This window comes from Pelodiscus sinensis, chromosome 18 (assembly GCF_052426305.1).
Source record: "Pelodiscus sinensis isolate ZL-2025 chromosome 18, ASM5242630v1, whole genome shotgun sequence".
NCBI classification, from domain to species: Eukaryota; Metazoa; Chordata; order Testudines; family Trionychidae; genus Pelodiscus; species Pelodiscus sinensis.
In genome coordinates this window covers 2,682,548-2,696,394 of record NC_143069.1, presented here as the reverse complement: position 1 = coordinate 2,696,394, position 13,847 = coordinate 2,682,548, and the positions used below count along the sequence as shown (strand labels likewise).

General features: G+C 66.2%; 1 protein-coding gene across 4 annotated transcripts; it reads right to left on the bottom strand.

Annotated features, from left to right (window-relative positions):
• Positions 1–6,111: 6,111 nt before the first annotated feature.
• LOC102456888 (SERTA domain-containing protein 1) lies at positions 6,112–10,490 on the bottom strand. Of its 4 annotated transcripts, XM_075915570.2 has the most exons (3): positions 10,280–10,490; positions 9,504–9,541; positions 6,112–7,780 (listed from the first exon to the last, which is right to left on the bottom strand). In XM_075915570.2, exon 3 carries the CDS (start codon positions 7,774–7,776, stop codon positions 7,039–7,041), a length of 738 nt encoding a protein of 245 aa, XP_075771685.2. In that variant the 5' UTR covers positions 7,777–7,780; positions 9,504–9,541; positions 10,280–10,490; the 3' UTR covers positions 6,112–7,038. The 4 variants fall into 4 exon arrangements, with proteins under 4 accessions (XP_075771685.2, XP_075771684.2, XP_075771688.2 ...); XM_075915569.2 differs by lacking the exon at positions 9,504–9,541 and having other exon boundaries at positions 10,280–10,484; XM_075915573.2 differs by lacking the exons at positions 9,504–9,541; positions 10,280–10,490 and adding an exon at positions 9,281–9,485.
• Between the last annotated feature and the right edge of the window lie 3,357 nt (positions 10,491–13,847).

Genomic DNA, 13,847 nt, shown 5'->3' with positions numbered 1-13,847 from the left:
CCGCACGGCCCGGGTTCAATGTGGACAGCGGAGTCAGGGGCAGGCAGCCTCAGACCCCTTGGGGCAGGGTACCCAGGCCCCCGAACCCCCCACACTCAGCTACTCTGTTCTCTTCATGTTTGCCCAGCCGAGACTAAACGCAACCCCCAGCAACTGGTCCCTGAACCCCCAGGCAGCTCCGCCTCCGCCACTGTCCTGCTCCCAGTGTGGTGGCGTGTCGGGGACCCCCCCAATCCTGCACCCCGTCTGCAGCACAAGGAGATTCCACCAGCTAGTAGAATAGGGAGGGGTTATTGCTTCTGCGAGGTACAGCACAGCCCGGGTTCCATGTGGGCCTCCAAGTGAGGGGGCAGGCAGCCTCAGGCCCCTTGGGATAGGGGCTCACAGGCCCCCGAGCCCCCAGGACTCAGCTTAGTCTCTTCTCTTCATGTTTGCCCCGCCAAAAAAACTGGCCAGCCCCCAGCCAGGCGTCCGTCTCCCCCTCCCTCCCTTTGTCTCCCCCCAGGAAGAGCCTTGTTACCTGCCCAGGCTGGGACGGGGTGTCTGGGCCAATCCACATTTGGGGGAGTCTGTGGGAATCGCACCTCACAGTGCAGGGGACACCGGGTTACAGCGCAGACAGCCCCCCACGACGGCACACCCAGACCCAAGAGGAGACTCCGACATACTTCCATAGTGAGTCCTGCCTGGCCTCTCCCCCCTCATGAGAGACAGCTGCAAAGGGGGGGGCCTGAGGTGCACACACACACACACACACACACACTGCAGCACCCCCCACTACATCACAGGCTCCCCTCATGTAGAGACTCCCCACTCGGGGGCTAGAACCAGCCACCCCCATCAGCTCCCCGGGACTGTGCTCTGGGCAGAGGCTGCCCGAGTTTTACCCACCCGGGTGTGGAACGGAGCCGGCCTGTTCCTGCCATTTAGGGGCTGGCAGATCTCGCACCCGGGTTCAGTACGTTTACCCCTCACAGCGCCTGTGACAACAGAGTCTGTTTCCATAGGGAACTTCCCTGCCCCAGAGGGGGGGTCAAAGCAAAGGCCCATCCGGCCCACTGTCCTGGCTGCCAATAGTGACCAGTGCCAGGTGCCCCAGAGGGCGGGAACACAACAGGGAATCCTCACTTTGATCCCTCTCCTGTCACCCGTTTGCAGACACACAGAGGCTGGGGACACCATCCCTACCCAGCCTGGCTAAGAGCCATTGATGAATCTGTCCGCCATGAATTTCTCTGCTTCTTTTTTGAACCCTGTTAAAGCCCTGGCCTTCCTAACATCCCCCAGCAAGGAGTTCCACAGGTTGGCTGTGCGCCGCGTGAAGAAAAACCTCCTTTGGTTGGTTTTAGACCAAATTCAGCCAATTCAGAAGAGCTAATTAGCCAGGGAGTGAATCCAAGTCCCAGGCCAGCAAGGCAGGATCACAGCCTGCGCCTTGGGGGGCCGGGCAGAGCCACGCTGGCTGCAGCAGGCAAGTGAGCCAAGCAGCGCCATGGGGAAGAAGCTGGTTCCACGGCCTGGCCGCTCAGGACCACGGGACAACATAGAGTGAGTGCAGGGCTGGAGTCAGCATGCCTGGGCTCTCTCCCGCTGGCGAGTGGCTCGGAATTGGGCCGGGGCCAGGAGGCCTCTGCCGGCGCCGGCCCCGCAGCACGAGGAGGCCCCGGGAATGCGATTAGTCGGTAATTCCAAGCAGCCTGGTGGGGCGGGGGGAAGGGGGCGGACCCCGGGCGCAGCCCAGAAGCCTGGCTCCGGGACAGGCGTGAGGGCGCAGCCCGCCTGGCAGGCCCAGAGCGGCGGGGCGCAGAGAGAATGGGGCATTCATCCCCGCCCGCCCAGGAATGGTGTGGGCTCCCAGGGGAATGCACAGAGCACGAGGCGAGTGGGCACGGAGCAGTGGCTGCAGCCAGCCCCGGAGACACCAGGGACAGCGGGCGGGTTCGGGGCCCCGGCGCAAAGGCCCTGCCCCTCTCAGGAGCTGCAGGGGGCCTGGGGCATCTCACGGCCTAAGCCCGGAGGGCGGGACCCCCCTGCAGTTCGCAGGGCTACTGGGCCGTGGCTCTGGGGGCTCCCCTCCGCCCCGGGCTCGGGCTGCGGGAAGGAGTCCCCGCTCCCTGCTAGCCACAGCAGCCCCCTGGCGGTCACGGAGGGACCCCGGATCGTCCCTGCCGGGCTGGGCCTGCGCCGGAGGCTCCCGGCTGGACCCCCGGAGATGCTGCCACCCACATGGGAAGGTTTCGGCTTCTCTTGGGCCTCAGTTTCCCCACTTGTCAACGTGGGGAGAATAAGCCTCCCTTGATGTGTTCAGGCTGGGAACTCTTCGTGGTAGGGAGCCTCAGGGACTGAGGCCAGGCAGTGCCCCCCCCCACGGTACTGGTCCCTATAGTGCCCAGCAGGAAGCCCTCCCCCCCACGGTACCAGTCCCTCTAGTGCCCAGCAGGCAGCCCCTCCCACGGTACCAGTCCTTATAGTGCACACCAGGCAGCGCTCCCCCCCCAGCACGGCACAGGTCCCTATAGCGCCCAGCACAGCAGCACCCCACCCCAACATGGTCCAGGTCCATGCAGCACCCGGCATGCCAGTGCCCCACAGCACAGCCCCCGCTCGGTCTCTGGGTCACCCATCACCCCACCCTGCAGCCACCCCCAATGCTTAGCACCGTGCACTGAGGGGCTGAGAGCTACTGAACCAAACCCCAAGCCAGAATGCAAATGCAGCCCCCACACACCAGCCCCAGGCACCCCCCAAACCCAGCCCTCCCCCCACGGACTCAGGCCAGCTGACCCTGCCGGAGGGAGGGGGGCGGGGGGGCATTCTTATCCAGGGTGAGCCACTTGCCCTGCCTCTCCCGTTAGCATCTTGTTACCCCGCCCTCCGGCCCAGCTGCACTTCATCCTTTCACCAGGGCCAGGGCCAGCCGGTTCTCACTCCAGCCCCCAACCGAGATCAGGGCCCCGTCGGGCCGGGCGCTGCCCAGACACACAGTGACCGAGATCAGGGCCCGTCGGGCCGGGCGCCCAGACACACAGCGACCGAGATCGGGGCCTGTCGGGCCGGGCGCTGCCCAGACACACAGTGACCGAGATCAGGGCCCGTCGGGCCGGGCGCCCAGACACACAGTGACCGAGATCAGGGCCCGTCGGGCCGGGCGCCGCCCAGACACACAGTGACCGAGATCAGGGCCCGTCGGGCCGGGCGCCGCCCAGACACACAGTGACCGAGATCAGGGCCCGTCGGGCCGGGCGCCCAGACACACAGTGACCGAGATCAGGGCCCGTCGGGCCGGGCGCCGCCCAGACACACAGTGACCGAGATCAGGGCCCGTCGGGCCGGGCGCCGCCCAGACACACAGTGACCGAGATCGGGGCCCGTCGGGCCGGGCGCCGCCCAGACACACAGTGACCGAGATCGGGGCCCGTCGGGCCGGGCGCCGCCCAGACACACAGTGACCGAGATCGGGGCCCGTCGGGCCGGGCGCCGCCCAGACACACAGTGACCGAGATCAGGGCCCGTCGGGCCGGGCGCCGCCCAGACACACAGTGACCGAGATCAGGGCCCCGTCGGGCCGGGCGCCGCCCAGACACACAGTGACCGAGATCAGGGCCCGTCGGGCCGGGCGCCGCCCAGACACACAAGTGACCGAGATCAGGGCCCGTCGGGCCGGGCGCCGCCCAGACACACAGTGACCGAGATCAGGGCCCCGTCGGGCCGGGCGCCCAGACACACAGTGACCGAGATCAGGGCCCCGTCGGGCCGGGCGCCCAGACACACAGTGACCGAGATCAGGGCCCGTCGGGCCAGGCGCCGACCAGACACACAGTGACCGAGATCAGGGCCCGTCGGGCCGGGCGCCGCCCAGACACACAGTGACCGAGATCAGGGCCCGTCGGGCCGGGTGCCGCCCAGACACACAGTGACCGAGATCAGGGCCCCGTCGGGCCGGGTGCCGCCCAGACACACAGTGACCGAGATCAGGGCCCCGTCGGGCCGGGCGCCCAGACACACAGTGACCGAGATCAGGGCCCCGTCGGGCCGGGCGCCCAGACACACAGTGACCGAGATCAGGGCCCCGTCGGGCCGGGCGCTGCCCAGACACACAGTGACCGAGATCAGGGCCCGTCGGGCCGGGCGCCGCCCAGACACACAGTGACCGAGATCAGGGCCCGTCGGGCCGGGCGCCCAGACACACAGTGACCGAGATCAGGGCCCGTCGGGCCGGGCGCCCAGACACACAGAGACCGAGATCAGGGCCCGTCGGGCCGGGCGCCGCCCAGACACACAGTGACCGAGATCAGGGCCCCGTCGGGCCGGGCGCCGCCCAGACACACAGTGACCGAGATCAGGGCCCCGTCGGGCCGGGCGCCGCCCAGACACACAGTGACCGAGATCAGGGCCCCGTCGGGCCGGGCGCCCCCCAGACACACAGTGACCGAGATCAGGGCCAGGCTCACTGTTTTGGGGGACAGACGGGGAAGGGAGGGGAGGGGTAACATGTTCGCCGACAGGCACCCGACCCGTCCCAAGCAGCCAGGAGGGAGCAGCGGGGAGCCTGGCTGGCGACGGCTGCTCCGGACAGCAGGCGTAGCCCTGCCCAGACCGGCTCAGCGGCTCCGGGAAGTGGCTGGTGACCGTCGTTCCTGGAGGGTTTGTCATTTCCTGCTGGTCGCGGGAGGTGCCACTCGGGTCGCGTTGCAGGGCTGGGTGCTGGGGTCACGTCCTGCCCAGAGGGACCCTGGCATGTCACCCCCCCGCCCCGCGGGGCTCTGCTTTCCTAGCTGTGAAATGGGAACAACGTCCGCTCTAGCCAGGCGCTGAGCTCTGCGGGGCAGGGGCTGTCTGGGCAGTGCCAGCACAACGGAGCTCGGCGCGCCAGCCCGACGGGATCGGGGCACTGGGCACTGGGAACCCTCCACAGCAGGGGCCGAGCCCAAGGGGACGCAGGGGTGATCCAGCCATGTGCAAGCCGGCTCCCAGCCCCCCGAGCCTCGGGCTGCGTTCCCACCTGTGCCCAGAGTCTCATGGTGGCTTGGAGAGCTGGGCCCTGGCTCTGCACCAGGGAGCAAGGCTGCCCCGCTTCGCCCGAGGACTGCGGTCCCTGGTGACCTCTGTCCTGCAGCAGGAGCTGGGGGACAAGGTGCTAGGACCCCCCCTCCTTCTCTGCTCCATGGGCCAGGGGCAAAGTCCCAGCCGCTAGGATCCCCTGCCCAGGGCTGCATGGCTCCTGCACTCCTGCCCGCCAAAGCAGTCCCGCAGCGCAGCCAGAACAAGGGCAGCAAGGGCTAGTGGGCAGAGCACTGGGCATGGAGTTGGGGGCCTGCCACTCTAAGCCTGGCTCCGCCCCCCAAGCCAGCCTCTTGCCTCGTGCACATCCTCACGAGTCTGATCACCCTCCAGGCTCCCCTGCCACGTGCCCCACGGGGGAAGAGGTGCAGGGCCCCAGCATGGCAGCTCCAGGCCCAGGGAGCCCACGGGGGACTGTGCTGCAGACCCAGGGCAGCAGGGGAGGGGTGGATACCCACTGCCCCCAACCCTGCCCCGCTGCGTTTGCCCCTGACGTCCCACGCCCCTCCCCTGCTGGGGTCTGAGCTAGCCCCTCCCTCGGAGACTCCGGAAGGGCTGTGCAGCCCCTGGGGGGAGGCAGGAGTCCTGGGCTCCAAATGCTGGGAGGGGGTCTGATCAGAGCCCCCCATCCCCCTCCCTTCCCACAGGGGGACGTGACCTGCTGATGGTCACACTGAGTGAGGGGCCGAGAACCCAGGAATCCTGGCGCCCAGCCCCCCGTGCTCCAACCACTAGGCCCCGCTTTCCTCCCCGAGCCCGGCATAGAACCCAGGAATCCTGGCGCCCAGCCACCATGCTCCAACCACTAGGCCCCGCTTCCCTCCCCGAGCCCGGCATAGAACCCAGGAATCCTGGCGCCCAGCCACCATGCTCCAACCACTAGGCCCCGCTTCCCTCCCCGAGCCCGGCATAGAACCCAGGAATCCTGGCGCCCAGCCACCATGCTCCAACCACTAGGCCCCGCTTCCCTCCCCAAGCCCGGCATAGAACCCAGGCTTCCAGCCCCTCCCCCCCACTCACCCCACTCCTGACACAGAACCCAGGCGTCCATCACAGCCAAGCACAGATGGGCTCCATTTAATGGCTTCCATACAGGTCTCTCCCTCTGTCTCCCCTGCTCCTGGCCCAGCCGTCTCCCCCCGCACTCCATCGATGAGTAGCTGGGACCCCACCCAGTAGCCTTGAGGGCGCCCGAGGGAGCAGACCCAGTTTGACATGGGAGAGTGGGGGGCACCGGGCAGGTGCTGGGGGGCTGAGCTCTGGGCCGGGGGCCAGAGAGGAGTGACGATGGCCCAGGACACCCGCTGGGGGCTGGCCCCCAGGAACGGGGCTGAGAGGCTGCAGCCGGGGCAGGGCGGGGGAGCGGCGGGCAGCGGGAACACAGGGGCGTGAGGGGACAGCCAGAGCCAGGCACAGAGCCAGGGTGGGTATTCTCCTTTCGACGCGGGTCACGGGCTTCCCAGCCCCATCCGGGCAGGAAACGGCCCCTTCCCCCCACGGCTCGTCCTGCTGGGCTGGCAGGGGGATGGGGGCGAGCCAGGGGGGCCGGGGCAGCAGGGAGGGGTTTATGGAACAGGTCACTTCTCGGCCACTGCTCTTGGGCCGGGGTTACAGCGTGCTCCCCGTAGTCTGAGCCCTGGGGTCGGTCAGAGCAACCTCCGGGCTGCTCCCCGCATAAGCCCTGGGCAGGGCAGAGAAAAGTCACCACAGAACATGCCATCCATGCCCCAATCCACCCCTTACCTCGGGGGCAGGGTCCAGGGCCCTTCCCCGGTCAGTCCAGAGCTGGCGTGTGCCCCTCCAAGGGGGTATCGTCTGGGGGCAAAGCCCCCCGAGAGCAGGACCGAGTGGCCGGAGCGTGGCTGAGAGGAACCAGAGCCGGACTCCAGCCCCCGACAGGAATGGATTTACCCCAGCTGAGGATCAGGCCCCAATAAATTAGACCGGGGTTTTTTAATCCTGTCCCCCCTCCCGCCCTCAGAGGCCGTGTCCCCCCACGAGCACGTCCATCAGGTAGTCCAGGTCGCTCATGTCCAGCCGGCCCTCGGCGCCGGCCAGCGCCTTGCTGTCCAAGCCCTCGGCGCCCGGGAAGGCCTTGAAGCCGGAGAGGCTGGTGGGCGACCACAGGTCGCAGTCGTACATGGAGGTGTCGATGTCCTCGAAGATGTCCTCCAGGCCGTCCTCCGTCAGGTAGCTGGCGGAGCTGAGTAGGTCCAAGGGGCCGTGGCCCGGGGCCGGCTCCGGCTTGGTGCCGCACTCCCCGGCCAGCAGCTGCTCCTCCTCGGGCCGCGCCGGGCTCAGGCTCTCCAGCTGTCCCAAGTCCTCCAGGAGGGTGGAGATGGAGGAGCAGAGCGAGGCGTCCATGGTGGAGAGGAGGAGGTCGCCCCCCTGGCCCGGGGAGGGCGGCTGTTGGCCGGACTCTGGCCCGCTGTCCCTGACCTCCGAGACAGGCGCAGGAGACTCCCCCACGCCCGGGGGGCTGTCGGGGGCCGCTGGCCCCCCCGCCTGCAGCTGCATGTGGCCCTGCATCCGGCGCAAGGTGTTGGCCACCAGCACCAGGTGCCGCAGGTCGGGCTCCACGTGCCGCAGGCTCTGGTGCAGCTTCAGCATGGAGATGTCGAGCAAGGCGCTGGCCGGGGCGGCGCCGGGGTCGCGGGGCTCCGGGTCCTCGCCCTCCATCTCCCCATGGCTGCGCTTTACGCCTTTGGCCAGCATGGCGCTGCAAGAGATGGGGGAGCAGTGAGTCCGGGGCCTGGCTCCGGCAGGAAGTGTGGGGCTGGCCAGCTGGGCACCGGGACACCCGGCCCAAGTGGCCCCAAACTCAGCCCCGGCCGACGCCGTTTTCCCCCTCCCTGGCGAGGCGGACGGAGCCCAAGCCCAGGCAGCTGCCCTAACCACTGAGCCCGCCTGTCCCCCGGCTGATGCCCCAGCACGGCTGGGCCTCGGGGCAGGGGTGACAGGTGACTGTTTATGCCACATAACTCAGGCGTGGCTTGGGGGGCGGGGGAGGCTGGGAGCCAGGACTCGGGGGTTCTAGCCCAGCGTGGCAACAGATGCTCTGTGTGCTCTAGGGCAGGAGACCCACCCCCTTCCTGTGCCTCGGTTTCCACCAGGACAGCCGTGCCCAGGGACTCCCCTGCACGCTAGCCACTGAGCAGCTGCCCATCCACAGGGGGCCCCCGCCTCGGACAGCCCCTCAGGGAAGCAAACCCCAGCTCCCACCGGCAGAAGGGGGGCACACACCCGCCCCGGGCAGCTCTCCTCCCAGGCGGTGGGGGAGGAGAGAGGATTTGGCTCAGCCTCCCCCAGCCAAGGCCTCTCGGCTGGTCCCACCCCCTGCCGGAGCTGCCAGAACCCTGCCCGGAGGAGGGGGAGAGACAGCAGCTCAGCTGGGTGACGTATTCCGCGGGGGGGTCATGCTGAACTGCAGCGCCCAGCCCCCTACAGGGGGGTGCCTGCTCACTCCTGTGCGCCCCCACGATATGGGACACGGCCCACCAGCTGTTCGCTCTGAACCCCCCGGGCCTCCGCTGCTTCCCCTCCTCCTGCCACGTTCCTCCCAGGAGGCCCACGCCCTCCAAACCACAGCCCCCCCGTGGGACAGGGGATTTGCACGCCCAATGCTGCTGGAAGCTCTGGGGACGCCCCCCTGCCGGTGCCCCCACCCCCGGGCCAGGGCGGAGCAGCTGGGACACAAGAGGGGTTCCCTGTCTCTCCCCGATGGCCCGCTGGGACCGGGGGCACCGTGCCCAGGGAGGCAGCAGGTCGGCTGTGCCAGGGGCATCGCCGCACACCCCCTCCCCGGTGCGTGTCACCGCGATGACACAACGTGACTCACGCCACGCTGTTGTGCAGACGATAGATGAATCACAACCCATGGTTTCCAGGCACCTGCCTCTCAGAGACTGGCTACCCATCAAGCTGCCAGGCGGGACCCAGGGGCCAGCTCTACCGCGAGCGGGTCCCAGGACCGGTTCCACTCCCAGCTGCCCTGGAGCAAACAGCTCCCCGACCCATGCCTCAGTTTCCCCTCTGACCGCTGCTGACTTAGGGCGCTCTTTGGGGCAGGGGCTGGGAAGAGCCCCAGAGCACTTCTGCGGCCCTTGGGGCTGCCCTATAATTGTGGGGCTGCCGTATGACCCTTGTTGATTGTTCATATTAGGAACAAAGTCCCTTCTGCAAGGCCCCGCACCAAGGCCCCAAATAAGTAAGTACCCACCGAGAGGCCCGGCATGTACAGCGCCTAGTGCCACAGGGCCTTGACTTCCTTTGGGCTGTGACTGTGGTGGAGCCAGACCCACCGGGGTAGAGCTCAAAGAACTGTCCAGGGGAAACTGAGGCACAGAGCAGGAACCTCACGAGTCCGCAGCCACAAAAAAGAACCCAAGGCCCAGTGCGGATCCTATCCACTGGGCCGGCCAGAGGGCTGGATCTCAACCCACCTGCGCTGGCCAAACTCCTGAGGGGCGGGGACCAGAGGCTACGGAGAAGGAAAACAAGAGGCAATGGAGTCGTGAGAACATCCCCCACAAGCCACAGCGGGGTTACTTGGCACCGTGGGGGGGCGGGGACAGGACAGACCCATGCAAAGGGCTGGTGGTCCCACCCCCCGGGGTTTCCTCCTGGCCCCCCCGGTTTGGTTTTTAAGTGGGGTGTCTTTCAGAGGGATGCTATTTTGCACCTGGCAGGCAGAATGGGGAGCTGGTGGGGTACTGGTGGATGCAAAGAGGGACCCCCCCAAAGTCCCCCCATTCATCTGGGCATTGCACAGTGTTTCTCACCTGCCCCATTGCCTGCCATGCACTGGGGTACCCACCTACCTGTAGCCCTGAGAGCTCCCCCATTACCCGCCCCCCTTAACTGCTCCCTACCGCCCCCCACCTGCCCCTTGCTGGGTGGTCCGCAGTGCTCCAGGGATTGCACTGGGGGCGCCCCGCTGCTCCGGGGGGGGACTCGCCGTTACCCCCCTGGCCGGGGGGGGCTCCCGTTGCTGGGGGGCAGCCCCACGCGGCGGGCGGAGCAGCGGCGGGGGCGGGTGAGTCACGCAGCAGCCGGAGCCGCTTCCCCCCCGCCCAGCCCGGGTGACTCACGAGCTCGGGCTCGGGCTCGCGCTGCCCCGGGCTCCCCCCAGCGGCCGGACCCGGCTCGTCCCCCCCGCGCCCGTCCCGGGGCAGCGCGAGCCCCGCCAGCGGGCCCCTCCAGACCCTCATTTACATACCCGGCTCCTCAGGGGCCAATCAGCGGGGTTTGGAAGGCGGCGCGCAGCCAATCAGCAGCCGGCATCTCCCCCCTACGGCTCCGAGACCGACTCGGCCACCGGGAATTGCTACATCTGCCCGTCCGCGCCAGGCCCCGCCCCTCCGATTGTCCGGGGGCGGGCGAGCAGCGCTCCAGCCAATCGCGGAGCTCGGCTGAACGCCTTATCTGCATACAGTGGGCGGACGGGGCCGAATCAACGCAGTTGGAGGGAGGGGCGGGCTGAGAGAAAAGAACAAGGGGCCCCGCCCTCTGGCTTCTGATTGGTCAGGGCTGAGTGGCTCATCTGCATACAGAGAGAGGACGTGAGCGACTCAAGCGAGGGCGGGGCACGAGGATTGAGTGGCAGTCCCAGCAGGGGGACGGGGTGGGATGAGTTTGTGGGGGCTCAGCTTGCAGCTGCTGGGGGTGGGGCTGCTCAGGAAGCCCCCGCCGGGTCAGGACTAGGGGAGGAGACCCAGGGCACGCCCCCTTCTTCCTCAAAGGCCCTTACCAGCCCCACTCCCCCAACCACTTTAGTGCAAGCCGCTCCTCCAGCCAGGCCCATCCTGGGGTCCTGCCAGCCCTAGAGAACAGCTGTGACTCCATGCAGTGCAGTCCCAGCCCCCCCTTGCACCCCACCCTACCCCATAGCACCAGGGGGCCCCGCCAGCAGGACTCATGTGATTTAGAGGAAACTGAAATAAGAGCTGGGTGGCCCAGAAACGAAAGCGAAAGGGCCAGGCCTGTGCGCAGCTGAGAGAGAAACAACCTCTGGGCGGCTTCTGGCCCCGTTTTGCACAGCAGGCCCCCACCTCTGCCTGGCTGGTGTGACAACCTTCGCGGCGTTGTGCTCAGCCGAGTGACAGCCCCCTGCCCCACCTGCCGTCGCCCCCGCTGCCGGGCCCGGGCCCCTCGCTCATTTCTCGGTGTCACGCGCTCTCCCACCGAAGAGCACGCGGCGGCTCGAAAGCATCTCTCACCCACAGATAAAACCGTCTCGCCTCCCCCGTGGCGTCCCCCACTCCAGTCAGGCCTCCCAGCGGCTGGGCACCTCCAGACCCCTGGAGAGCCCCTGCCCTTCGGAGCGCTCAGGGGTTAGGGGAAGCAGGGGCATTGACTACAGGGGGAAATGCGCTTCCAGGGGACAGCAGGGACTCCGCTCCTAGGAGCAGCCTAATGCAACAGCCCTGCTGCATCTCTGGTGTCGGGAGCCCAGCCCCTCCCCACGGCCGGCAGGGATTCCCATCCGACGTCAAATGCCCTTTTGAGACCCCCCTGGGCAGCCAGGGCGGACTGCACCTCACACAGCTCGCGCCTCCGGGACTGCCTGCCCCTTCCCTGCCCAAGAGAATCATACCCTCCTGGAACAAGAAGGGATCTCACAAGGTCAGCGAGTCCAGTCCCCAGCCCCCACAGCAGGACCAAGCACCGTCCATGGGTTCCCAAACTGTGGGGCGTGCCCCCCTGGGGGGCACGAGGCAACCCAGCCCCCCCCCGTCAATCCCACCCCAAGTGTTGCTGCTATTTTTTTGGGAGGGGGGAGCATGAGGGTTTCTCAAAAATCAAAAAGGGGGCGTGATGCCAGAAAGTTTGGGAACCGCTGGTCTAAACTATCCCTGGCTATGCCTAGACTGCAGGCTTCTTTTGGAAGAAGCATTTCCGGAAGACATCGTCTGAAAAAACTTCTTCCGAACGAGAGTGTCCGCACTGCCAAAGCGCATCGAAAAAGCCATCTGCTTGTTCAAAAGAGCGTCCACACTGAATGGACGCTCTCTCGCCTGGAAGCTGGCATTGCTATGGGCGGAGTGGCCACCAGGGCTGCTGGGCTTTTTCCTCTTCTTGCCAAAGAACTCCCTTTTCCCCGTCCACATGCCTTTTTCCGAAAGAGCTTTCAGAACAAGGCTTCTTCCCTGTAGAAAGAGGTGTACCAATGTCGGAAAACACCCTCTGTTCTTTTGATTTTTTTTTGAAAGAAAGCGATTGCAGTGTGCACGTAAGTGAAGCTTTTTCGGAAGAACGGGAAAAAATGCAGTGCAGACATACCTGCAGACAGGTGTCTGTCCAACCTGCTCTTAGATATTTCCAGGGAGGGAGATTCCACAACCTCCCTAGGAAATTTTTTCCAGTGTTTCGCCAGCCTGACAGGTAGGAAGTTTTTCCTAATGTCCAACCTACACCTGCCTTGCTGCAGTTTAAGCCCATTGCTGTGTGTCCTGTCCTCAGATATTAAGGAGAAGAATTATTCTCCCTCCTTCTTGTCACACCCTTTTAAAATCGCTATCGTATCCTCTCAGTCTTCTCCTTTCCAAACTAAACAAGCCCAGTTCGGCCAGTCGGCCCTCCTAGCTCGTGTTCTCTCGACCTTTCATCAGTCTTGTTGCTCTTCTCTGGACCCTCTCCAATTTCTCCCCATCTTTCCTGAAATATGGTGCCCAGAACTGGACCCAATCCTCGTCAGCACAGTGCCGAGCGGCAGAACGACTCCTCGTGTCTTGCTCACCGCATCCCTGTTCACACAGGAGTCTGGGAGCTCGCAGCCCAAAAAGCCGCCAGTCTCACCGGATTCTGCTCCGATGGTTCATTACGAAGCACCTACAAGCAGCTAACCGGCCCTTGGCCTGCGAGGGCAGAGGTGTGAATTACCCACCTAGAGGCAAGGGGCGTCTTGCTGCTGGTAGCCCTTTCGTTTAGCAAACCCTCCCTGCTGGTCCATAGCAGGGACCCGCCTGTCGCCTTCCCCGAGCGCTTGTGTGACGTAGTAGGAGGGGGCTGTCGTGCTGTAACCTGGGGTTCCCCTGCGCTGTGTGATTCCCACTGACTCCCCCACCTGTGTATTGGCCCAGACACCTAGTCCCAACCTGAGCAGGTAAGTCTCTTCCCAGGGGAGAGACAAAGGGAGGGAGGAGGAGACGGACACTTGGCTGGGGGCAGGGCTGGGAGGGGCAGTTTCTGGCTAGAAAACATGAAGGGAACAGATTAAACTGGGTGCTGAGGGGGCGATGGACCCCCTGCCCCAAGGGGGCTGAGGCATCCTGGCCCCGACTCCTGTAACCACATCCTGTCTGTGCTGTTCTGTATCCCGGAGAAGCTCCATTCTACTGGCTGGCGGAGCCTGTCCTTGCAGCTATGGGGCGGCAGGATCGGGGGAACCCCAACACGCTGCCGCAGCTGGATCTGGGCGACAGGCTGGTCTCTTCTAGCCCACGTTACTTCACCCACCGTGGCTCTGTCCATGGGTTTGGGGGAGGTTAAACCAGCCCCTCCCCCCAGCCGGCCAAGGCCACAGGGACCTTCGGGGTTAACTCGCCCAGCTGCCGGTCTCACGCGAACTGCAGAGCGGAGCCGGTGCCAAGGGCGCGGCGGGACCAGCACACACGCTGCTCTTCCCTGAACATTCTGGCCTCAGACAGGCTGTTCCCAGGTGCGTCCTGACCGAGCAGCCGCTGTCTTTGGCTGGCCGGCTGTGCCCATCACCGCCCCGTGGCCACTCCCGCAGGCCGGAACCAGTGCTGCTGGGGCAGGGGCAAAGGTGGGGGGGGGGGGGGAGA

Bases quoted from the DNA above. Each gene is read 5' to 3' on its own strand.
- LOC102456888 (XM_075915570.2), bottom strand. From the start codon at position 7,776: ATGCTGGCCAAAGGCGTAAAGCGCAGCCATGGGGAGATGGAGGGCGAG.